Genomic DNA, 25,252 nt, shown 5'->3' with positions numbered 1-25,252 from the left:
TTGTTTTGTTTTAGAGATGGGCTCTTGCTATATTGCCTATACTGGTCTTGAACTGCTGGCCTCAGGCAGTCTTCCTCCCTTGGCCACCCAAAGAGATGGGATTACAAGCATGAGCCACTGTGCACAGCTGAGATTTTTCGACTTAGTCTTTTTGTACACCCAGTATCTTATAGAATATCCATAATATAGATTCATAAATAAACCATTTCCTTCAATGGTATAAATAAATAAACCACTGCCAAAAATGGTGGAATTTTCTGAGTTAAGAGCAATACATATGATACAAAACTTGATATATAGAGTTTCTTAGCCAAACTGGAGGGGCTGGCTTTAGGTGATCCGTGGACTCCCTGAAATTGGGGACACCATTGGAAATATGTGTGAACTCATGGGCAGTTTCCTATGATTTCCAGTCCTCAAAATATCTCTTGGACTCAAAGATGCCTTAGGGCAGAGGACGCGTGTACCCCCAGTACAGAATCTCAGACAGTGAATGTCAGTAGACATTCGGCAGAAAAGCTCTGCCAAATTGAGTGCTCTGATGTGACTTTTTCATCAAGTCAATGTTCCTGGGATCTCTTGTACATGATAATCTCACTCTTGTAAGGTTTCATCGTTTCTGCTTACCCTACTTTTCTTTCCCATCCTGATCCCTCTCCCACCAGACCGGACTCTGAAACGGGCATGTACAGAGAAGAGGAGACCCCAATACGCTTCAAGCTTTGAGCGGAGAGGACACAGCCTCTGCTGGGACAGGGAACAGAGGGATGCGGAGACCCTGAAGATGCTTTTGGACAGTGGTCTGAGGTTGGGACAGTGGCAGGAGATACCATTCACCCAGGATCTCCAGGACAAGAGATCAGCCTGGCAGTTACATGTGTTTTTGTTCAAACTAGTTGCCAGGTTGGCATGAACGATGACATCAGAGATTCCGACCTTCCTGATTGGAGGGACCGGACTCTGTCGGCACCTGGCAGTTCAGTTGGACAACAGTAACTTCTCAGAGCTGTTCTCCACTCCTGACTTCTCCCAGCCTCGAGAATTGATAACACACTCTTCTGGATCCCAGCAGTGTCCAGAAGAAGACCAAGGACAGAACAGAGACTAGGTTCGGTGAGATGGGACAGATTTTGGGAAAGATCATGATGAGCCATCAACCGCAGCCCCAGGAAGAGCAGAGCCCCCAGCGGAGCACCTCAGGGTACCCCCTCCAGGAGGTGGTGGATGATGAAGTGTCGGGACCATCAGGTGAGGGGACTGGAGGAAGAAGAGGTGGCATAGGATTGACTAAGACGAAGGAAGGGGGCCAGGCGTGGTGGCTCACCCCTGTAACCCCAACACTTTGGGAGGCTGAGGCGGGCAGATCACCTGAGGTCAGGAGTTCAAGACCAGCCTGGCCAACATGGTGAAACCCCATCTCTACTAAAAGTACAAAAATTAGCCAGGCGGTAGTGGTGTGTGCCTATAATCCCAGCTACTTGGGAGGCTGAGACAGGAGAATCACTTGAGCCTGGGAGGAAGAGGTTGCAGTGAGCCGAGATCGTGCTACTGCACTCCAGTCTGGGTGACAGAGTGAGATGCTGTCTCAAAAAAAAGAAAGAGGAAGAAAAAAAGAAGGATCAGAGGTCAGGAAGGAGAACCTGGGGAGGGTGTGTGGGAAGAATGGAGAAATTCAGGCTGGGTGCAGTGGCTCACACTTGTAATCCCAGCACTTTGGGAAGCCAAGGCAGGCGGATCACTTGAGGCCAGGAGTTTGAGACCAGCCTGGTCAACATGGTGAAACCCTGTCTCTAGTAAAAGTACAAAATTGAGCTGGGCATTATGGCAGGCACCTGTAATCCCAGCTACCTGAGAGGCTGAGGCAGGAGAATAACTGGAATCCGGGAGATGGATGTTGCAGTGAGCTGAGATTGCACCACTACACTCCAGCCTGGGTGACAAAGCAAGATTCTGTCTCGAAACAAAAAAAAAAGAGGGATTCAGAGAGCCAGGGACCAGGGAAGGATATGAGGCAGTGTTCTGAGGACAGAGAGAGGGAAGAATGGGGAGGGGAAGGAGTGGCACATGGGGTTGAGCAGAGGAGAAAGTCAGAAAGGTGGCTTGGAGAAGCCAGCAGTCTGCGAGGCTGGGGAGGATGGAGAGTGGTTTGGGGTTTGGGGTCGGGGTCTAACGTGATCAGTTGCAGAAGCATTACACGGTGGCCTGGTTTCTTTACTCAGCCCCTGGGGTAGATCCCAGCCCCCCACGTAGGTCCCTTGGCTGGAAAAGGAAGAGGGAGTGTTTGGATGAATCTGACGATGAGCCAGAGCAGGAGCTCGCCCCTGAGCCTGAGGAGACCTGGGTGGCGGAGACGCTGTGTGGCCTCAAGATGAAGGCGAAGCGACGGCGAGTGTCGCTCGTGCTCCCTGAGTACTACGAGGCCTTCAACAGGCTGCTTGGTAGGAGGACACCCCAGAGAGCACCTCCAATCCTGTTCTTTCTAAAGAGGAAACTTCCAATAACCACACTTTTCCAATGGGAAAAATATGCCCCAGTGGGTGAGCTCTCCATGCGGGAGGACTCTGAAGTGATCACTCATGAGGGACACTTAGGAGACAACAGAGGATTAGGTAGACTTGATAAAGGTCGGTGCTTGGGATAAGAAAGCTTGGTTTTGGGCCAGGCGCTGTGGCTCCCGCCTGAGATCCCAGCACGTTGGGAGGCTGAGGCAAGAGGATTGCTTGAACTCAGGACTTTGAGGCTGCAGTGAGCTATGACTGCACCACTGCACTCCAGCCTGGGTGACAGAGCAAAAGTCTGCGTCAAAAGAAAAACCAAGGCTGGGCACAGTAGCTCATCCCTGTAGTTCCAGCTACTCGGGAGGCTGAGACAGGAGAATTGCTTAAACCCAGGAGGCAGAGGTTGCAGTGAGCCAAGATCAGGCCAGTGCATTCCAGCCTGGCCCACAGAGCAAGACTCTGTCTCAAAATAAATTAATAAATAAATAAAAATAAAAATCAAATAAAGAAAAACAAAATCAAAAAAGTGGTTTCAGCTGTGCCCTCTGAAACTTAATGTTTCTTACTGACTTTTCTAAACCTAAGTGTTTCCATCCATAGTGAGGGATACCAAGGCCATGGTCACACCCTGATGTGTGACTGCCTCATGAGGAAATGATGGGAATTCCTTTATGACTCTGCAGTGGTCCCTCCGTGTCTGCTGGAGGGGGTCCTGGCTGATTCCCAGCTCTACATCCTGTAGATTCTCACACCCAGGGCCTCCTTCGGCCTCTTCTCAGGGGAGTCTCAGAGCAGGAGCCTCTCTCCCTTGCCCAGTGAAAGTCATTCTCCCCTCTCCCATCCACCTCACCCGCGGCCACAATCCTGAGACTTTCCCCCGGGAGGCACACTTCTCCTCACTGCCCTGCTGCTCCCACGGAAACCCTGTCCTGCTTCTCACGCTGATATCTGCTCTCTAATCACAGAGGATCCTGTCATTAAAAGATTCCTGGCCTGGGACAAAGATCTGAGGGTGTCGGACAAGGTAAGGTTGTTCTCTATGTAACTGTGTTCCTGTTCTAACGCACGGCCAGGGGGAGGGCGCAGCTTCCAAACCCACAGTTCTCCCTCCACCCCCTCCCACCAGATGCTCCTACAGTTTTTGTTTTTGTTTTTGTTTTTGTTTTGTGAGACACAGTCTTGCTCTGTTGCCCAGGCTGGAGGGCAGTGTCTCGGTCTTGACTCACTGCAGCTGATGCCTCCTGGGTTCAAGCGATTCTCGTGCCTCAGCCTCCAAGCAGCTGGGATTACAAACGTGAACCACCACGCCTGGCTAATTTTTGTGTTTTTAGTAGAGACGGGGTTTTGCCCTGTTGGCCAGATTGGTCCCGAACACCTGACCTCAGGTGATCCACCCGCCTTGGCCTCCCAAAGTGCTGAGATTACGGACATCAGCACTGTGTCCGACCAGCTCCCATGGTCTTGAGTCTTGGCACCCACACATTTGTTTTTCTGAGACAGAGTCCAGCTCTGCTCCCCAGGATGGAGTACAGTGGCATGATCATAGCTCACTCTAACTCCTGGGCTCAAGCAATCCTCTTTCCTTAGCCTCCTGGGGAGCTGGGACTAGGCACATGCCACCATGCTCAACGAATTTTTGAAATCTTCGTAGAAACAGGGACTCGCTGTGTTGCCCAGGTTGTTCTCCAACTGTTGGGCTCATGTGATCCTCCTGTCTCCACCTCTCAAAAAGTACTGGGATCACAGGCTTGAGCTGCCACTCCCGGCTATTCTTTGTCTTTTTATGATTTGTCAGCATCTCCCTCAGGACTCTGCTGGTCTCTTGCAGAGTGAATGAGTGGCCCCTGCCTCTCCTATGGGTCCTTTGGGATCTGAGCCCTGGGCCACAGTCTGGCTGCAGTCCTGAAGCTCCGGGGCCCTCTACTCTCAGCTCCTTGGGACAGTTCTCTGCCTGGCACACAAAAGACCCTCCTGACACCAGCCGACCTAGACACACCCCCTCCCAAGATCCCATCGGAGCCCACCATCCTGGGAGCATCACCGAAAACCCTTCCTCCGGCTTCTCGGATTTGCATCCGACCTTCGAATACCCCTCCACCCCGCAATTTCCACATGAGCACAGTCACCCCAATGCTGAGGTCCCTTCTCTGATGGGCAACCCCTCCCCAGACCCCCATTCCACTATCTCCACAATCTTCCTCTCCCAAGATGTGACCTCTCCCTCTCTGTGTTCCTTTCTCTCCATCAGTATCTCCTGGCTATGGTCATAGCGTATTTCAGCCGGGCCGGCCTCCCCTCCTGGCAATACCAACGCATTCATTTCTTCCTGGCTCTGTGAGTGGTTTGCTGCCTCCTATCCATCAATATCCAATGCCCTGGGACAGCGGGGGAAGTGGGATTGCAGCCTTTCTTTTATTCTTTCACCTATTTGTCCTCTTTATTCTGTGTACAAAAAAGACAGGATTATAGTATCTTAGACTGTTGTCTCTAAAAAGAAACTCAGGCTGGGCGTGGTGGCTCAGGCCTGTAATCCCAGCACTTTGGGAGGCCGAGGCAAGCGGATCACCTGAGGTCAGGAGTTTGAGACCAGCCTGGCCAACATGGCAAAATCCCGTCTCTACTAAAAATAGAAAAATCAGTCGGGCATGTTGGTGTGCACCTGTTATCCAAGCTACTTGGGAGGCTGAGGCAAGAGAACCCCTTGAACCCAGGAGGTGGAGGTTGCAGTAAGCTAAGGTTGAGCCACTGCACTCCAGCCTGGGCAACAGAGTGAGACTTTTTCTCAAAAAAAAAAAAAAAAAAAAAACAAACAGGCAAACAAAACAAACTCCAATGCCAGTGTACAAATAAAAGAGTAAAACAGGCCAGGTGCGGTGGCTCACGCCTGTAATCTCAACAGTTTGGGAGGCCGAGGTGGGCGGATCACAAGGTCAGGAGAGTGAGACCATCCTGGCTAACATGGTGAAACCCTGTCTCCACTTAAAAAAAAAAAAAAATACAAAAATTAGCCGGGTGTGGTGGCGGGCGCCTGTAGTCCCAGCTACTCGGGAGGCTGAGGGAGGAGAATGGCGTGAACCTGGGAGGCGGAGCTTGCAGTGAGCCGAGATCGCACCACTGCACTCCAGCCTGGGCGACAGAATGAGACTCCGTCTCAAAAAAAAAAAAAAAAAAAAAAAGAACAAAAAACAAAAGGAACCATGAACCGCTCCTAAGGGGAGAAGAAAAGGAGCGGAGCAGCGGACATGACACTTCCCCCAGCAAGCAGACGTTTCCGGTTCTTCTCTCTCTCTCCTTCCCACATCAACCGCAAAAGCCATCAACCTCCTCCGGGTTCCCGTGACAGAGGTCACAGTCTAGGTCCCCCTTGCATCACTCGAATCCACTGTCAAATGCTCCCTGCTGGGGTCTCCTGGAGTCTCTCCCCAAGCCAAGGGGCTTCCTAGTGCAGCCTGAACATCTTTCCAAAGCACGACAACCTCACCGCCCACCTGAACAACTTCCTTAGCTGATGTCTTTCTCTATCGAGGCCAGGGTCCACAGTGCCAATTCCACCCTCTCTACAATCTCTACAACCACACTGGCTCGCCATCTTGGTGTTTCCTGGCTTGGCTTCACTGCTCCTTCCAAATGCCCTCCACTTGACTTTGCATTTGTGTTTTCTGTCTGGGTGTCCCGCACACATGTGGTTCTGAAGGGAAGGACCCATTCCTTGAAGTCGGTTCACCCTACAGCCTCTGTGATGCCTTCCCTCATCTTCCAACTTCTGCATGCCCGTAGCTCACCAGTTACATCCTATTATAATGTGACATTGGGATTAGGTCATCTCCCCTGATTACTCCCAGTCCCATTTGACTAGATGCCTGTAGAAGGCAGGGTCCTGGCAAAATATCAGTGTATTCAATTGCTTTTTTTTTTTTTTTGAGACAGACTTGCCCTGTCCCCTAAGCTGGAGTGCAGTGGTGAGATCATAGCTCACCGCAGCCTCCATATCCTGGGCTCAAGCGATCCTCCCACCTCAGCCTCTTGATTAGCTCCGACTACAGGGCTGTGCCACCACACCTGGACAGTTTTTATTTATTTATTTATTTATTTATTTATTTATTTATTTATCAAGACAAGAGTGTTGCTGTGTCTCTCAGGCTGGAATGGAGGGGCCCAATCTTGGCTCACTGCAACCTCCGCCTCCTGGGTTCACACAATTCTTATGCTTCAGCCTCTTGAGTAGCTAGGACTAATGGGTGTGCCACCGCACCAGGCTGATTTTTGTATTTTTAGTATAGATGGGGTTCCTCTGTGTTGACCAGGCTGGTCTCAAACTCCTGGTCTCAAGCAATCCACCTGCTTCAGCCTTCCAAAGCGCTGGGATTACAGGCATGAGCCACCGCGTCTGGCGTATTTTTTATATTTTTAATAGAGACGAGGGTCTTGCTATGGTGCCCAGGCCTGTCTCAAACTCCTGGCCTCAAGTGATCCTCCTGCTTCGGCCTCCCAGTGTGCTGGGATTCCAGGCCTAAGCCACCACTCTTGGTCACCAGTTGGGTTTTTGTCTCCATCCTGAAGGAGTGGGAGACGCCCTTCATCAGGTCTCTGTCCAGCAGAGCCCTCCTGAGGAAGGTGTGGCTCTCTGCAGGGTGGGTGCCAGTCCTGAGCTAGGGACCATCCCTTACCTTCCTCTCTGGGAAGCTGACCTCAGCCGGAGGTCTCTCCTGGTGGTGCCTCTGAGCAGCAACCTGATTTCTGTCCTCAGCTATCTGGCCAATGACATGGAGGAGGACGACGAGGCCCCCAAACAAAAGATCTTCTACTTCCTGTACGGGAAGACCCGCTCTCGCATACCCTTGCTCCCTAAGCTTTGGTTCCAGTTATGCCGTTACATGAACCCGAGGGCCAGGAAGAACTGCTCTCAGATAGCCTTGTTCCAGAAGCGTCGGTTCCAGTTCTTCTGTTCCATGCGCTGCAGGGCTTGGGTTTCCCCGGAGGAGTTGGAGGAGGTGGGTGGGGCCTGGGGAGGTGGAGGATGTGGGGAGGAATCGGGTGGGCTGGAGGCTGGACGAGGGGAGAGAGGGGTATCCTGGGGAGTCCCCGTCTTCTCAAAGCGCGTTTGTTTTTCCAGATCCAGGCTTATGACCCAGAGCACTGGGTGTGGGCGCGAGATCGCGCCCACCTTTCCTAGAGCTCCAGGGACCGTGGAGGCCTGAGGTCATCAGCCTGAGAGAAGGTACATCTGCATCCTCCGGGGTAAAGGCAGAATATTGGGGTCTATTTCGGAAATCCAAGGAACCCAATTGCTTGATCTGGCTTCAAGCCTGGGCAACGTGGCGAGATATCCCCTCTCCACAAAAATACAAAAATTAGCCAGGCGATGTGGGAGGCATCTCTACTCCCAACTACTCAGGAGGCTGAGGCAGGAGGATCGCTGGAGCCTGGGAGGTCGGGGCTGCAGGGAGCCCTGATCCTGCCACTGCGCTCCAGCCGGGGCGACAGAGTGAGACCCTGCCTCAAAAATAATCATAAATACTGAGTTCGGGGAGGTTCATTATGATTGACGCACTTGAGTTACCGATTTGGGTCGAGGGTTCAGTGAAGCTTTGGTTTACATCTTGTGCAGCTAACCATGTTGAGCACAGAGCATGAGACTTTGTCATGAGGAGGTAGGATTATGGATTAGGCATCTGGACTCGTGGTTTGTGATGTTGTCACATTAGAAACAGATCTAGCACGGTTACAAGTTTAGATCTGAAGTGACACAAAAGGCCCCAGCTGTGATGAAGTCCAAAGCCACATTCTCTGAGGGTGCCCTACTCCCTGGGAAGACCCACCCAAAGTCCTTGCTATGAAGCAGAGCACTGGGGCTGACCTTGGGTGTATTAAGTTTTGGAGTCAGGGTCACCAAAGCGTGAGTTTCACGGTTCAACACGATGGTTCAGAAGCAGGGTATAGAATGAAAGGCAGGAGATAAAATTGCACTTCTCAATTGCTCTGAACTCTAGCTAGACTTGACATGGGACGTGAATAACCTTCCTGTCTAGAGAGCTGCCTCCTTGAGGTGTGACATTGTCTCTCTCACTTCCAGAACACCGGACCCAGGGGAGATGTGGATTTTCAGCAGGAACTTTATTCCAGTGCTAATGGCAGACATCAGGAAGGAGGAGAGGAACCATTTGTGCAGATCATCTAGAAGAACCTGGACCATTCTTGACAGAGCTGAATACAGTGATCACGTTGTCCTCCAAGGAGCAGGGGTGGGGTGGGGTACTTCTAGGAGTCCTTGGAGAAAAGTAAGAAACCAGGAGTGTTTCCAGTTCCACCGTTTCCTGCGGCACCACCTCCCTTTTTATATTGCTGAATGCCAACCTCCCTGGGACGGAACCTGGAGGTCCTGTTTCTTACGGACTTGCTTGCCACAGTCCAGGAGCATTTGAAGGCACAGTGCAGGGGCTCAGATTGGCACAGAATTCTTTGTGAAATATGAGTGCCACAGACTGTAACAGATAGCTTCATGCACACTATGCATTTTATTGGTTTGTTTGGAAAATGTTGGCCATTGAATTATTGATAGGTTTATTTCAAATAGTTTGGAAATTGTTGTACTTTTGAAAACATGCTGTTCCTGTAGAGTTCTTTGATGAGAGTTATAGTTGTTATATATACATAAAGATAATTTTCTTTTCGTTTTTAAGTGAGAATTCTTTTTATCCTAAATCTTTTATTATCTTTAATTTTTTTCTGTATTATTATATGTGCTCCTGAAGCGAGCACTCTTTTTATCTATGATACTTCCATAATAATCTCTTCTATTTATAGCTATTGGTAGTTCCCCACCAGAAAAAAACATAATTCTGGTGATAGAAATTTTTATTTGCTGTTTAGGTTTGTGACTGAATTGTGAGAATTCCGTTGTGATTTTTAACATGTCTCAGATATATATACTAACATGTCTAATATATACTATCTATTTTATTGGTTTATTTTGAAAACCATGGGTATAGAATTATTTAAATATTATTTTATTTATTGAAATATTTATTAACTATATTTATTTATTTAAATATTATTATTACTTTAAATATTATTTTAAATATTTTGGAAATACTGGTATTTTTGAATAGATGCTGTTTCTATAACGCTGTGTGATGGGTGTTATAACTGTTGTATACACATACATATAATTTTGTTTTCCTTTTTAAGAGAGGATTCTTTTCATCCTAAATCTTTTACCTTTCAATCTTGGTATCTATTATTACACGTGCTGCTGAAGGGAGCATGGTTTTTATCTATGATACTTAGTTAACATATATATTACATTAATAGCTATGTGGTAGTTCCCCTAAATTCTTGTAAAAATAAATTTTTATTTGATATTTAGTGTATGTTTGAAATGTGAGAATTCAGATGGAATTTTTTATCTTGTTTTGGCATGTTTGTATGTTACTTTAAAGAGGATGTGTGTTCTAAAGGAGGACACGAGCTGTGTGTTTTCAAGAGAACAGTGCAGTGCATCTCTTGGGGAAACATAATAAAGATGAACTTTTCTCACCTTCACAGTGAGTGTGATCATATTGTGGTCTGGATTGATTATTTGCCGTCAAGTGACATTTTTCCTTAATGGGGTTGTGGTTATTTGAACATATTTATTAGCTTTGGAAGATAATCCTGTGCTGTTTTTTATGTAGAAAAAAAACATAAGGCTGGGTGCAGTGCTCACACCTACAATCCCAGCAGTTTTGGAGGTCATGGCGGGAGGATCACTTGAAGCCTATTTTTAATTTTTATTTTTTAAAGAAAAACAACAGAAGAGAAGGCTGATCCCAAGCTACAGGGTTTTTTTTTTTTGTTTGTTTGTTTGTTTTGGAGACAGTCTCACTCTGTCTCCCAGGCTGGAGTGCAGTGGCACAACCTCGGCTCCCTGCAACTTTCACCTCCGCGTTCAAGCAAATTCTCCTGCCTCAGCCTCCCAAGTAGCTGGGACTACAGGCACCCGCCTGTACGTCTGACTAACTTTTGTAAAAATAGTAGAGACAAGGTTTCACCATGTTGGCCAGGCTGGTCTCAAACTCCTGACCTCAAGTGATCCACCCGCCTCAGTCTCCCAAACTGCTGGGATTATAGGCATGAGCTACTGTGCCCAGACCCCAAGCTAGAGTTTTAAAGCAGGAAATGAGAGAAAGATATTGAGAGAGGAAAACCAGGTGGTAAGAAAACTCTAAAGGTGGCTGGGCGTGGTGGCTCACGCCTGTGATCCCAGCAGGAGTTCGAGACCAGGCAGGAGAATCACTAGCAGAGAATAGGTCTCCCCAACCCCTCTCAAAAAAAAAAAAAAAAAAAAAGTCCAGGCGCGGTGGTTCAGGACTGTAATCCCAGCACTTTGGGAGGCTGAGGTGGGCGGATCATGAGGTCAGGAGATCAAGACCACCCTGGCTAATACGGTGAAACCCCATCTCTGCTAAAAATACAAAAAATTAGCTGGGCGCGGTGGCAGGGGCCTGTAGTCCCAGCTACTCCGGAGGCTGAGGCAGGAGAATGGTGTGAACCCAGGAGGCGGAGCCTGCAGTGAGCCGAGATGGTGCCACTGCACTCCAGCCTGGGTGAAAGGGCGAGACTCCATCACAAAAAAAGAAAGAAAGAAAAAAAGAAAGTTCCTGCAACAGTTCAAGCTGTGAAAGACAGGCACTCTGCCATGCAATTCTTTGTGATTTTTCTTTTTTATTTTTGGAGTCGGGGTCTTGTGCTGTCACCCAGACTGGGGTACAGTGGTGCGCTCATAGCTCACTGAGGGCTCAGACTCAAGCTCAAGTGATCTTCTTATCTTGCCTTTCTAATTGCTGGGATTATAAGCATGAGCCACTGCACCTGGCCTGTGTGACGTAATTCTGATGTCAACTCCCTGATGTTACATCAAATGCCACAGGTTAAGGCCACCAGCCCCCGCTAGGCTGCCCTCGCTTCAGATGCAGCTGCAAGCTTGGGTGTCCACAGACCGCATGTACTTCTCACCAACTGGCTGCAAATTTGGAGGTTCCCACCACGTCCTCAGGTTTGATAATTCACTATAACAACCCACAGAACTCTGAAAAGCGTGATACTTTCTCTTTCTTTATTTGAGACAGAGTCTTGCTCTGTCACCCAGGCTGGAGTGCAGTGGCCACCATGCTTGGCTAATTTTAGTATTTGTATTAGAGACAGGGTTTCGCCATGTTGGCCAGGCTGGTCTTGAACTCCTGACCTCAGGTGATCCGCCCACCTTGGCCTCCCAAAGCGCTGGGATTACAGGCATAGCCACTGTGCCTGGCTGACTTCTAGAGTTTCAATAACAGAGATGTGGTTCAAGAAGAAAAGGGAGACATGTTTTGTAGACAGCAGGAGCTTCATGAAAAGAAGCCAATGAAGGGCAGGATGTGTAGCTGTCTACCTACAGGAAACCAGCCGGGAGCCTCCCCACAGGGACTTCAGCACAGACAGCTGGGAAAATCTGCATTAACCTGAGCTCTGGACCTAAGAGAGGACAAGGCCTTGACTGTTTCTACAGACTCACAAGACGCAATCTCTGCAGTCCATGCCCGTGGTGTGATCTGGGAAACAGGGGGCCTTCTAAATGCCAACAGCAAGGAAATCAAATGTGCAACAGACAGAAATACCGGCACTGACACGGGCCATGGAAAGGCCTAAACAGATGACTGCAGTCCACTGCCAAGGTCATCAAAGGGGTGACTCTGAAATAATACATTTCAGACGCCATGGCCCAAATAGCTGCACGAGGTGGGGAAGTCCTCCACGTGCCTCTGCTTCCTTCAGTACCTCTTCATGAAATAAGCTGAGGTACTTCCCTGGGGAATTTCCTTTCTCTTTCTTTCTTTTGAGACGGAGTCTTGCTCTGTCACCCAGGCTAGAGTGCAGTGGCGCGATCTCGGCTCACTGCAACCTCTCCCTCCCGGGTTTTGGCAATTCTTCTGTCTCAGACTTCTGAGTAGCTGAGATTACAGGTGTGTGCCACCATGCCCAGCTAATATTTGTATTTTTACTCGAGACAGGGTTTCACCATCTAGGCCAGGCTGGTCTTGAACTCCTGACCTCATGATCCACCCATCCTGGCCTCCCAAAGTCTTGGGATTACAGGCACGAGCCACCACACCCAGACTTCTTTTTTTATTTTTTGAGATGAAGTTTCACTCTTGTTGCCCAGGCTGGAGTGCAATGGCGAGATCTCAGCTCACTGCCACCTCCTCCTCCCAGGTTCAAGTGATTATCCTGCCTCAGCCTCCCGAGTAGCTGGGATTACAGGCACCCAACACCAAACCCAGCTAACTTTTTGTATTTTCAGTAGAGATGGAATGTCACCATGTTGGCCAGGATGGTCTTGAACCCCTGACCTCTAATGATCTACCCGAATTGGTCTCCCAAAATGCTGGGATTACAGGCGTGAGCCACTGTGCCCAGCCCCTCCCATACCTCTTTTGGCCAAGGCAGTACAATTCAGAGAATCTTGCCAGGGAAGACTGGTAAATGGACATCAACATGATGCCTATGGCTCCTGGTGGATTTAGATACCTCCTGGTGCTTACTGATACCTTTACCAGTTACATGGGGGCTTTTCCATGCCAGACTGAAAATGCTGGAGATCACTGATCAACCTTCAACTATTTACTAGCAGAACACTGAGGGGACTCTGCAGTCACCAATATCTCCTATTGCACTTGGATAAACACCTCCCGGGAAATAGAGATGAACAGAAAGGAAATAGTTAAACAAGCAGAATGGCTACATTCCTTCAACCAGAAGGGTCCATTAGTCTGTTTTCACACTGCTATAAAGAACTACTGGAAACTGGGGAATTTATGAAGAAAAGAGGTTTAATTGACTCACAGTTCTGCAGGCTGTACAGGAAGCATGGCTGGGGAGGCCTCAAGAAACTGACAATCACGGCAGAAGGCGAAGGGGAAGCAGGCACGTTTCTGGCCATGGTGGAGCAGGAGAGACAGAGAGAGTGAAGTGGGAGGGCTGCACGCTTCTAAACAACCAGATCCCATGAGCGCTCACTCACTATCACGAGAACAGCAAGGGGGACGTCAGCCGCCATGAGCCAATCACCTCCCACCAGGTCCCTCCCTCAACACTGGGAATTGCAATTTGACATGAGATTTGGTTGGGGATACAGAGCTGAACCATATCAAGGGTAGTTCAACCACTGAGATTGATTGATTGACTGAGATGGAGTCCCGCTCTGTTACCTAGGCTGGAGTGCAGTGGCACAATCTCGGCTCACTGCAACCTCCGCCTCCCAGGTTCAAGCAATTCTCCTGCCTCAGCCTCCCTAGTAGCTGGGACTACAGCACACGCCACCACACCTGGCTAATTTTTGTATTTTCAGTAGAGACGGGGTTTCACCATGTTTGCCCGGCTGGTCTTGAACTCCTGACCTCGTGATCACCCTGCCTCGGCTCTTCTTTTGCTGGAATTACAGGCGTGAGCCACCGCACCCGGACAACCACTGAGATTTAGAAGGCAGTCGAGTCCACTATACCACACCTCACCTGGTTTCTTCCTCTGTTGGGGCCCCTCGTGGCCACTGTTCTGTTACTTTTTGGTCCTATTTATTTAAATGGATGGTGAGCTGTTTGTCCTCCAGGATCCAACACTTCCACCTTCAGCTTGTATTACAACAATACCAGCCTTTCAAGCTACTCCGGGTGACCCCAGAACTCATCTGAACTCAGAAGCCCAAGAGTTTCATTCCTCTCACTTTAGGGGACTAAGTGCCCCTGGTCAGCATGAAGTCGATACAGAAGCATGACCTCCATCCCTAATCCCTCAAGAATGAGGAGTGGAAGGTGTTGGCAGGAGGGTCGGACGTGGTTTGTTAATCTGTAACTGCATCAGACCAAATCTAGTTCAACTTTTTTTTTTTTTTGATGGAGTTTCACTCTTGTCACCCAGGCTGGAGTGCAATGGCACGATCTCAGCTCACTGCAACCTCCACGTCCTAGGTTCAAGCATTCTGCTGCCTCAGCCTCTGGGGTAGCTGGGATTACAAGGGTGCACCACCACGCCTGGCTAATATTTATATTTTTAGTAGAGACGGGGTTTCACCATTTTGGCCAGGCTGGTCTTGAACTCCTCGACCTCAGGTGATCCACCTGCCTTGGCCTCCCAAAGTGCTGGGATTACAGGCGTGAGTCACCGCACCCGAATCAGTTCAACTTTTATGTAATGAAGTTGTCAGTTGTTTTTCAATTGCCATCGACCCGCAGGTTGAAGGTCATGTACCCTGTGCATGCCCAGGTTAACCAAGCGTGCCACCGTGGAGTGGAACCTAAGAGCTCAGCCTGAAGAGCTCGGACCGATTTAAGAACCAGACACCCCAAGGCAGGAGCCAGGATCCAATCACATTGAGTTTTGGTGTCACCCCATGGCAGGATCCAGTCAGATCACACCTCCCAGCATTACTTTATTGCAAGATCCAATCAAATCACACCTCATTACCCTACGCTTATAAAACCTGACATAGCCCCCAGCTGTGTAAGGGAGATTTGAGTACTTCCTCCTGTGTTCTTGCTGGCTGACTTACAAAAAAGCTTTAAAAAAAAAGCCGGGCGTGGTGGCTCACGCCTGAAATCCCAGCACTTTGGGAGGCTGAGGTGGGCAGATCACTTGAGATCAGGGGTGCAAGACCAGCCTGGCCAACATGGTGAAACCCCATCTCTACTAAAAATACAAAAATTAGCTGGGTGTGGTGACACACACCTATAATCCCAGCTACTTGGGAGGCTGAGGTAGGAGAATCACTTGAACCCAGGAGGCGGAGGTTGCAGTGAGCCAAGATCACACCACTGCACTCCAGCCTGGGCGACAGAGTGAGAAGACTCCGTCTAAACAAAAAAAGTTAAAATTAGCACCGAATGCTTTACAAGTAAAAAAAGTTTTTAGCTGCATATGTTTAAGTAACTTTTTAGATTATAAGAAATATGCATGCAAAATGGAAAGGCACAAAGAAGAGAGCAAAAAGTGCATGAGATCTCACATCCAAGGATAACCGCTGAGAACATGGAAGTGCTGACTCTTCCAGTCTTTATACTATACACATTTAGGCCTGTTGTTTTGTTTTCATAAAACTGTGATCATATAATACAGACAGTTTTATAATCTGCTTTTTAAACACAACAATTATATAACATTTAGCTGTTTCATTTGCATTCAAATTCATAAGGGTTCCAGTAACTCATTTATCAGAAAACCAAGAGAAATATTCTCATAAAAATATAAGTACATAAGGTCAGGCATGGTGGCTCACGCCTGTAATCCCAGCACTTTGAGAGGCCGAGGTGGGCAGATCACCTGAGGGCAGGAATTCGAGACCAGCCTGGCCAGCCTGGACAACATGGTGGAACCCCGTCTCCACTGAAAATACAAAAATTAGCTGGGCGTGGTGGCGCGTGCCTGTAATGGTAGCTACTCAGAAGGCTGAAGCAGGAGAATCGCTTGAACTTGGCAGGTGGAGGTTGCAGTGAACTGAGATCGCGCCACTGCACTGCAACCAGGGCGCCAAAGTGAGACTCCATCTCAAAAAAAGATAAAAATAAAAAATAAAGAAAATGTATATCTATGTATATATATTTTTCCAGACAGGGTCTTACTCTGTCTCACAGTCTGAAGTGTAGTGACGCAATCATAGCTCACTGCAGTCTCAGGTTCCTGGGCTCAAGTGATCCTCCCACTTCAGCCTCCCAAGTAGCTGGAACTACAGGTGCATGCCACCATGCCCAGTCAATTTTTTTTTTAATTTTTCATAGAGACAGAGTCTCACTATGTTTCCCAGTCCTAATAAACACTATGTGATAAAAAGAAAAAAGTAAATCACCCTGAAGTTAAGTCTTTAATGAGAAATGCAAATAAAGCATTTCACAATAAATTAGGGGAAGAGAATCAACTGAAGAATAAACATCTTTAGTAAAATCTTTTGCTCATGTGCATTAACCAATACTCTTGAAAACCGAGATTAATTTACTGTACCTTCTTAATATTCCTTTGAAATTCCTTATGGCGCACAGGTAGCGTAGAAAATAACTGCTTCACGCTGACTGTGGTCCCTCTGGGGTGGGGGTAGGGGGTTTTCTGGATGATTTTCCCATCGTGATCAAACACCAGTCGAGTCCCAACCTTCGCCGATACGTGGCAGGTAGAAATGGTGACATCGCTGTGAGAGAATACCAGGCATGGTGTGTTCAGTGAGAGATCCGTGATGTTGGGCACTGACTACTCTTTTCTTCACTTGCTTTTCTCTCAAAACTTTCTTAAAAAGCTGATGATCCCTCTGAGATAACTGAGATCTAACAGTTGAGGAGTCATCATAAAATCTAAGGTTTGGCATCTAAAAGACAGTGAGACAGAGAGCACTAAACATGCTTTGTTTTGATAAAAACTTTGACTTCGTTTTTCAGGTTGAATTGCAAAACCATAAATGATCTCAAGATTTATTGATTCTCAGAGATTTGTTTTGTTATTACTCTTCAAACAAAAATTTTTAAAAGAATTTTTTTAAAGAATGTTTTAAAATTTTTAAAATTTTTTTTTAAAGAATCCAAAAGATATTATAATTAAAATGTATATGTAGGGCAGGGTGCGGTGGCTCGTGCCTGTAATTCCAGCACTTTGGGAGGCCAAGGAGGGCAGATCACTTGAGGCCTGGAGTTCCAGACCAGCCTGGGCAACATGGCAAAACCCTAACTCTATTAAAAATACAAAAAATAGCCAAGAGTGGTGGTGCACGCTGTAGTCCAAGCTCTTCAGGAGGCTGAGGCACAAGAATCACTTGAACCTGGGAGGCAGAGATTGCAGTGAGCTGAGACTGTGCCACTGCACTCCAGCCTGGGTGACAGTGTGTGACTCTAAAAAAAAAAATATATATATATATGTATGTATATATATATATGTGTGTGTGCGTGTGTCTGTGCGCATGTAGTTATTTATAAAAATTTAGTATCTGTGCTGTAATTAAGTAGTGCTTTGGTGAAATGTTTCCCTAAAAATTGATAATGAAAACCAATGGTAACTATCATTTATTACCTATATGTTATGTTCAAATTGAGAAGTTACTGTTCTAATAAGGGTAACCAATTTTTTTAACAATACTATTTGCTTCATTTCATTCATTTATTGCTCACATTTCAGAAGTACTAGGACTTAGATTGGCAGTGAGACAAAACAGAATTCAGAAGCTAGAAGCTGAGATATTGAGACAGAAAATTGTAAATAATAATGATTCCAATTAATTTCCAGAGAGGTTTTTCTAAGGGGTCAAGTGAATGGATAAAAATATTTTATCACCTCAGTGCACAAAGTGAGCTCAGAGCTTCCCCCCGAAAGCCAAAAGTTTCAACCTGAGGTACGTCGGCAAACTCTTGAATCTTAGATGTGTGATGTTTCAGAGCTGAAAGAGAGTATAAAGTAAGGACTAAGATATTTCAAGTGCTATAACAATAAATATACATGATATCTAGTAACTGGCTTTAAAAAAACTGTTTTTGTGTTTCCCAAGACAGTGTTACTCAAAATTCTAAGACATGTGGCCCAATTATTTTATAATAGGATTAGAAAAAGTTAACTTACTTAAGCCTTCGAACTTTTCTTCTTCTACCCCACATCCATTGCCTGAAACTTCAATGAGATCCACTCCATAGTCCTTAAGCTTTAGATCTAGAAAGTTTAAAATATTTATATATTTATTAAAAATGGACCCATGCTATCAGTTTTTATATTGATATTATCTATAACATGTGCAAATTTAAGTGTCATAACTAGACCTTTAGTTAAACATACTAGTGTCATTTTGTATATTTCACTTTTATAAAGTTCTTTCTGGCTATTTACTAGCCCAGATTAAATAGTTTAGCATTTTCTTTCTTTCCTCTTTTTTTTTTTTCCCTTATGCTAGTCAAGTGAAGCAGTTGGAGTGGAGAAGGAACAAAAAAATCTGTAACTGGTTGTGATCAATTAGTTGTAAAGACCGTTGCACTTTGACCAGCCTTTCCCTTTGAAAGAAATAATTTTAACATACCCAGTAAGGAGAACGGGGGCCGGGCGCGGTGGTTCATGCCTGTAATCCCAGCACTTTGGAAGGCTGAGGCAGGCGGATCACGAGGTCAGGAGATTGAGACCATCCTGGCTAACACGGTGAAACCCTGTCTCTACTAAAAATACAAAAAATTAGCCGGACGTGGTGGCGGGCACCTGTAGTCCCAGCTACTCGGGAGGCTGAGGCAGGAGAATGGCGTGAACCCAGGAGACGGAGCTTGCAGTGAGCCGAGAACGCACCACTGCACTCCGGCCTGGGCAACAGAGCAAGACTCCGTCTCAAAAAAAAAAAAAAAAAAAAAAGACCAGGCAAAACAATAGTATTCAAGAATACATATTTAGGTGAGATAAATGATGAAATTATTTTATTTTATTATTTCTTTCTTGAAGACACCACTGCCACCCAGGCTGGAGTGCAGTGGTGTGATCATGGCTCACTGTGGCCTCCACCTTCCAGGTTCAAGTGCTCCCCTGCCTCAGCCTCCTGAGTAGCTGGGACTACGGGGCACAGACCACCACACCCAGCTAATCGTTTTTATTGTTTGTGGACATGGGGTCTTGCCACGTTGCCCAGGCTAATAGATAGTGAACTTATTTTAAAGGAGCAAGAAAAAAATGTCCATCCGCACATGAATGGATAAAGAAAATGTGATATATACATACAATGGAGTATTTAATTCAGCCTTAAAAATAAGGAGATCCTGTCACTTGTAACACTATGATTGAACTTGGGGATGTTATGCTAAGTGAAAGGTCAAGGTGGGCGGATTATTTGAGGCCTGGATATATGGGATCTTGCTAGGCTGCCCAGGCTGGTCTTGAAGTCCTGGTCTCAAGCAATCCTCCCACCTTGGCCTCCCAAAGTTCTAGGATTACAGGCGTGAGCCACCATGCCTGGCTGACCCTCACCTATTTTTTTGTTGTTGTTTGAGACAGGGTCTATCTCCATCTCCTCGGCTGGAGAGCAGTGGCTTGATCATGGCTCACTCCAGCCTCAACCTCCTGGGCTCAAGCAATGCTACCACTTCAGCCTCCCGAGTGGCTGCGACTACAGGTGTGCACCACCACACCCTGCTAATTTGTGTATTTTTTGTAGAGATGAGGTCTTGCTATGTTGCCCAGGCTAGTTTCAAACTCCTGGCCTCAGTCAATCCTCCCACCTTGGCCTCCCAAAGTGCTGGGATTATAGGTGTGAGCCACCACCTCTGGCCAGCTCCCACCTGTTGATCAAAGGAGCATCAAAGAATTTGCAGCCTCCAGAAGGAGGTCATTTCCTGCCTCTGAGTCTCAGTTTCCACATCTATGAAATAAAGTTAATGATCCTTCACTCCAGGGTTGTCGTGAAGGCTAAATTAAGTTGTATTTGGAAAAATATGTGGGGCACAGTAGGTGTGTTTCTCACACCCAGAGTCAGAGTGTTTAGCAGAGGGTTAGTAGTTGCCTCCAGGGCATGAAGGGCTCTTCCTGACCCTAAGTGTGAGGAACGCTTTGGGTTAAAAGATTGTACTTTTCTGCGTTCAGCTGAAAGGTGGAGGGCTCAGTGAGGTGGCTCACACCTGTAATTCCAATGCTTTGGGAGGCCGAGGTGGGAGGATCACTTGAGCCCAGGAGTTTGAGAGCAGCTTAAACAACACAGTAAGACCTTGTTTCTACACACACACACACACACACACACACACACACACACACACATTAGCCAGGCGTGGTGGCATGTGCCTGTAATTCCAGCTACTTGGGAGGCTGAGGTGGGTGGATTGCTTGAGGCAAGGAGTTTGAGACAAGCCTGGTCAACATAGTGACACCCCATCATCCCCCAAAATCATTTTTCTTTGTTTTAAGGCAGAGCCTCACTCTACTGCCCAGGCTGGAGTGCAGTGGTGTGATCTCACCTCCTTGCAACCTCTGCCTCCCGGGTTCAAGCGATTCTTGTGTCTCAGGCTCCTGAGTAGCTAGGATTACAGGTGTGCACCACCATGCCTGGCTAATTTTTGTATTTTTAGCGGAGATGGGGTTTTGCCGTGTTGGTCAGGCTGGTCTTCAACTCCTGGCCTCAAGTGATCCGTCTGCCTTGGCCTCCCAAAGTGCTGGGATTACAGGTGTGAGCCACTGTGCCCAGCCACAATAAATCATTTTTTAAAGGTTAAATTTAACCTCATTTAAGTAATACATATAAGTCTCATCGAATAATTGAAGCCAGTTTGTGAGGTAAAGTCTAATATTATGTGCATTTTAATTCTTAGCGTTTAATTAAAGCCTCATAAGTACAAATAAAAACAGGACTTGCTATAACAGGTTGCCACCTATTTTCTTTAAAGATGACGAGCAGCATCTTATTTGCGTTAACACAAGTCATCCACATAACAAATATAGATAAGAAAAGTGGCCAGGTGTGGTGGCTCATGCCTCTAATCCTAGTACTTTGGGAGGCCGAGGCAGACAGATCACTTGAGGTCAGGAGTTCGACACCAGCCTGGGCACTATGGTGAAACCCCATCTCTATCAAAAATACAAAAATTAGCCCGGCATGGTGGTGGGCACCTGTAATCCCAGCTACTTGGGAGGCTGAGGCAGGAGAATTGCTTGAACCTGGAAGGCAAAGTTTGCAGTGAGCCAAGATCATGCCACTGCACTCCAGCCTGGGTGACAGAGCGAGACTCTATCTCGAAAAAAGAAAAAAGAAAAGAAAAGAAAAGAAAAGTAAGGCACTTAGAGGGTAAGTGGCTTCACTCGGTACTAAGTAGGGGAGTGTGGATTTGAGCCAAGCTGTGGGTTCAAACCACATCAACACCTGCTATGCCTGACTGCGTCTCCACGCTGCTGGGAAGGTTGACTGAATCTGCCACTACCTCCCTGGGGTGCATCTGCTTACCAAACCATTGCATTATGTAAAAGGCCGTGCTGTAGGTTTTTAGTTTTTTAATTTTTATTTTTTTGAGATAGAGTCTCACTCTGTCACCCAGGCTGGAGTGTAGTGGCATGATCTTGGCTGACTGCAATCTCTGCCTTCCGGGTTCAAGTGATTCTCTTGCCTCAGCCTCCTGAGTAGCCGGGACTACAGGCCCACACCACCACGCCTGGCTAATTTTTGTATTTTTAGTAGAGACAGGGTTTCACCATGTTGGACATCATGGTCTCGGTCTCTTGGGCTCATTATCTGCCTGCCTCGGCCTCCCAAAGTGCTGGGATTACAGGTGTGAGCCACCGTGCCTGGCCTCTAGTGACCTCATTTTAACTTGATCACCTCTGTAAAGACTCTGGTTCCAATAAGGTCACCTCTAAGGTCTGGAGGGTCATGGCTTCAATACACGAATTAGGGGTGGGGGGCACACCATGCAGCCCAGAATACTAGCGTATCTGGTTATGTTAAACTTGCTATAGCCACAGTCTCGCTGACTTGGATATGGTACCATGGGAAGGGCCCTTAAAGATCATCTTATCTGGTTGGGCTCAATGGCTCACGCGTGTAATTCCAGCACTTTGAGAGGCCAAGGCAAGAGGATCGCTTGTGACCAAGAGTTCAAGACCAGTCTGGGCAACAGAGCAAGATGCTATATCTACTACAGGCATGCACCTGTAGTCTCAGCTACTTGGGAGGCTGAGAGAAGAGGATTGCTTGAGCCCAGGAGGCAACAGAGAGCTGATTGTACCACTGCACCCCAGCCAAGGCAACAGAGACCTTGTCTCTAAAAAACAAAAACAGGCCGGGTGCAGTGTCTTATGCCTGTATTCCTAGCACTTTGAGAGGCAGAGGCGGGTGGATCCTTTGAAGTCAGGTGTTCAAGACCAGCCTGGCAAACATGACGAAACCCTGTCCCTACTAAAAAAATACAAAAATTAGGCGGGAGTGGTGGTGGGTGCCTGTAATCTCAGCTACTCGGGAGGCTGAGGCAGGAGAATCGCTTGAACCTGGGAGGCAGAGGTTGCAGTGAGCCGAGATGGAGCCACTGCACTGCAGCCTGGGTGACAAAAGTGAAACTCTGTCTCAAAATATTAGGAAAAAAAAAAAGAGAGAGCCTCTTTTCCATCTCCCCGCCACAGAGTTGTCTTCAGTAATTTCATTCCCTTTTTTCCTGAGGATTCACTGGGTTTCTGGGTCCCAGAGGGGAAGTTCTCTTCAAGGTACAGAAACCACGACTCCGCAGAGAACCGCAGAGACGGCAGCATGACCAGACCCCGGACAGGTGTGGAGAAGCTGCTGGGCTGAGACTTGGGCTGAACTTCCGCTGCAGGTCGACTTATTCCCATCAGCACCAAAGCTGCTGGAGGGGGTCATCCACTAGCAAATGAAGGGGGGGGCGCGGCTTGGAGGCTGTTTCAGAAGGCCCCACTGAGCCACGGACTCAAGGCCTGGCCACAGCCCTCCCAAGCGAGGCCCAGATCATATTTCACCACGCTCAGAAAACCTTGTCAGCTCATTTCAGTCCACAGTGACTTTGCTTTCTTTAGGATCTCTCTTGCACTGTCCAACTCAGAGAATTTCAAATCTGAATGGATTCCAATGACGGAGCTAAATCAGGCCTCACCTCAGTTTTTTAATTACAATCAATAGGGCTGGGTCCCAGCATCTGTGTCTTAATGTTCCTCCAAGTGATCCTCATGCTGAAAGGCTGGTATTTGAAAATCCCTTTTTTTGGGGAGTGAAGGGTTTTTTTAGAGAGAGGCCTCACTCTGATGCCCAGCCTGGAATGCAGTGGTGGATCACAGCTCACTGCAGCCTCGAACTCCTGGCCGCAAGAAATCCTCCCACCTTAGCCAACCAAAGTGTTGGGATTGCAGGAGTGACCGCTGTGTCCAGCCAGGAAAGCCCTTCTGTTTCACTTGAATGATATTTCTGCAGCATACCTACAGCCATTGTTGTATTAAACGGCATCATTGCAGGAAAAGAAAAGGTGAGAGGTGACTGTTTTGCTTTTTTCTGAACATATCAGACCAAACCTGGGCTGTCTGGCACTTTTTTTTTTTTTTGAGTCGGAGTCTCACTCTGTCGCCCAGGCTGGAGTGTAGTGTCGTGATCTCGGCTCACTGGAACCTCCACCTTCCCGGTTCAAGTGATTCTCCTGCCTCAGCCCCACAAGTAGCTGGGATTACAGAAGTGCACTCCCACGCCCAGCTCATTGTTTCTGTATTTTTACAGAAAAACAGACAGGTTTCACCATGTTGGCCAGGCTGATCTCAACCTCCTCACCTCTGGTTATCTGTCGGCATCGGCTTCCAAAAGTGCTGGGATTACAAGTGTGAGCCACCGCACCTGGTTTGCCCATTTTTTGACAATGTATCAACATCATCTAAGATGGGCACTGCCTCAGTGTAGTGTGTCTAGACAAGGTGGCCGGAACAGAGAGGAATATGCATACCAGGCTTAAAGACGGGTTAAATCAGAGCTTTTCATTCCACAAAAGAGCAATTTTAATGAGGTCAGAACATGGATGTTCTAATATTTGAAAGCCTGTTAACTAGGAGAGAGAGAGAGTAAAGTGATTTGTTGTAGGAGGACACACCCAGCTCTGACGGTTTCAAGCGTCATGAATGCAAATTTGAACTCCAGAAAAGCAGAGCTTCCTAACAATGGGACTTCCACAGCAATGGGATTTCCTTCCGCATTCAGTTTGTGCCTTTCCCATGAGCGAGAGACTCCTAGGAGAGCCGCAGCCCGTTAGGAAGCCATGTGGGAACTCATCCACAGGTTCTCTTTTTTTTTTTTTTTTTTTTTTGACATGTAGTTTTGCTCTTGTTGCCCAGGCTGGAGTGCAATGGTGCAACCTTGGGTCACTGCAACCTCCGCCTCCCAAGTTTAAGCCATTCTGCTGCCCCCGCCTCCTGAGTGGCTGGGATTACAGGCACCCACCACCATGCCTGACTCATTTTTTGTATTTTTAGAAGAGATGGGGTTTCACCATGTTGGCCAGGCTGCTCTTAAACTCCTGACCTCAAGCGATCCACCTGCTATGGCCTCCCAAAGCGCTGGGATTACAGGTGTGAGCCACTGTGCCTGGCCGGAACCCACAGGTTCTTTGGATGGTCTCTGAATGTCATGAAACTCTTTTATATTTAATTAAAAGAATTTTTTTGACACAAGGTCTTGCAGTGTTGCCCAGACTGGAGTGCGGTGTCATGATCACAGCTCACCGCAGCCCCTAACTCCTAGGCTCAAGCAATCCTCCTGCCACCTCAGTCTCTCAAGTTGTTGGAACACAGGTGCCAACCATGACACCTGGCTAATTTTGTTTTGTTTTGTTTTGTTTTAGAGATGGGCTCTTGCTATATTGCCTATACTGGTCTTGAACTGCTGGCCTCAGGCAGTCTTCCTCCCTTGGCCACCCAAAGAGATGGGATTACAAGCATGAGCCACTGTGCACAGCTGAGATTTTTTGACTTAGTCTTTTTGTACACCCAGTATCTTATAGAATATCCATAATATAGATTCATAAATAAACCATTTCCTTCAATGGTATAAATAAATAAACCACTGCCAAAAATGGTGGAATTTTCTGAGTTAAGAGCAATACATATGATACAAAACTTGATATATAGAGTTTCTTAGCCAAACTGGAGGGGCTGGCTTTAGGTGATCCGTGGACTCCCTGAAATTGGGGACACCATTGGAAATATGTGTGAACTCATGGGCAGTTTCCTATGATTTCCAGTCCTCAAAATATCTCTTGGACTCAAAGATGCCTTAGGGCAGAGGA

General features: G+C 47.3%; 2 protein-coding genes across 17 annotated transcripts in view; one reads left to right on the top strand and one right to left on the bottom strand.

Annotated features, from left to right (window-relative positions):
- Positions 1-25,252, bottom strand: part of LOC751032 (uncharacterized) — a 341,389-nt gene that overhangs the window by 69,578 nt on the left and 246,559 nt on the right. For 15 of the 16 annotated variants that reach the window (XR_010158493.1, XR_010158494.1, XR_010158496.1 and 12 more), the window contains exons 25-26: positions 16,503-16,686; positions 13,359-13,447 (exon numbers count right to left, since the gene is read on the bottom strand). Coding sequence is in view for 10 of the 16 variants with exons in the window: in XM_063814431.1 (XP_063670501.1) it covers positions 13,359-13,447; positions 16,503-16,686 (273 nt within the window). In the remaining 6 variants the exon portion in view is untranslated. Of the gene's footprint in view, positions 1-8,593; positions 8,766-13,358; positions 13,448-16,502; positions 16,687-25,252 lie in introns of those variants that run through there. The other variant, XM_063814439.1, reaches the window with a different exon arrangement.
- LOC129135503 (speedy protein E12-like) lies at positions 19-7,697 on the top strand. The gene is made up of 6 exons (XM_054655749.2): positions 19-1,248; positions 2,220-2,438; positions 3,464-3,522; positions 4,747-4,832; positions 7,246-7,489; positions 7,612-7,697. The coding sequence occupies exons 1-6, from the start codon at positions 1,119-1,121 to the stop codon at positions 7,669-7,671; spliced, it is 798 nt and encodes a 265-aa protein (XP_054511724.2). The 5' UTR covers positions 19-1,118; the 3' UTR covers positions 7,672-7,697.

Source organism: Pan troglodytes, chromosome 6 (genome assembly GCF_028858775.2).
Source record: "Pan troglodytes isolate AG18354 chromosome 6, NHGRI_mPanTro3-v2.0_pri, whole genome shotgun sequence".
NCBI classification, from domain to species: domain Eukaryota; kingdom Metazoa; phylum Chordata; class Mammalia; order Primates; family Hominidae; genus Pan; species Pan troglodytes.
Note: the sequence above shows the minus strand (reverse complement) of the source record. Positions and strands in the feature narration are given on the sequence as shown.

Coding starts and splice junctions, on each gene's coding strand:
- LOC129135503 (XM_054655749.2), top strand. CDS start 1,119: ATGGGACAGATTTTGGGAAAGATCATGATGAGCCATCAACCGCAGCCC. Junction 2,439..3,463: donor GGCCTTCAACAGGCTGCTTG/GTAGGAGGACAC, acceptor CTCTAATCACAG/AGGATCCTGTCATTAAAAGA. Junction 4,833..7,245: donor ATTCATTTCTTCCTGGCTCT/GTGAGTGGTTTG, acceptor TTCTGTCCTCAG/CTATCTGGCCAATGACATGG.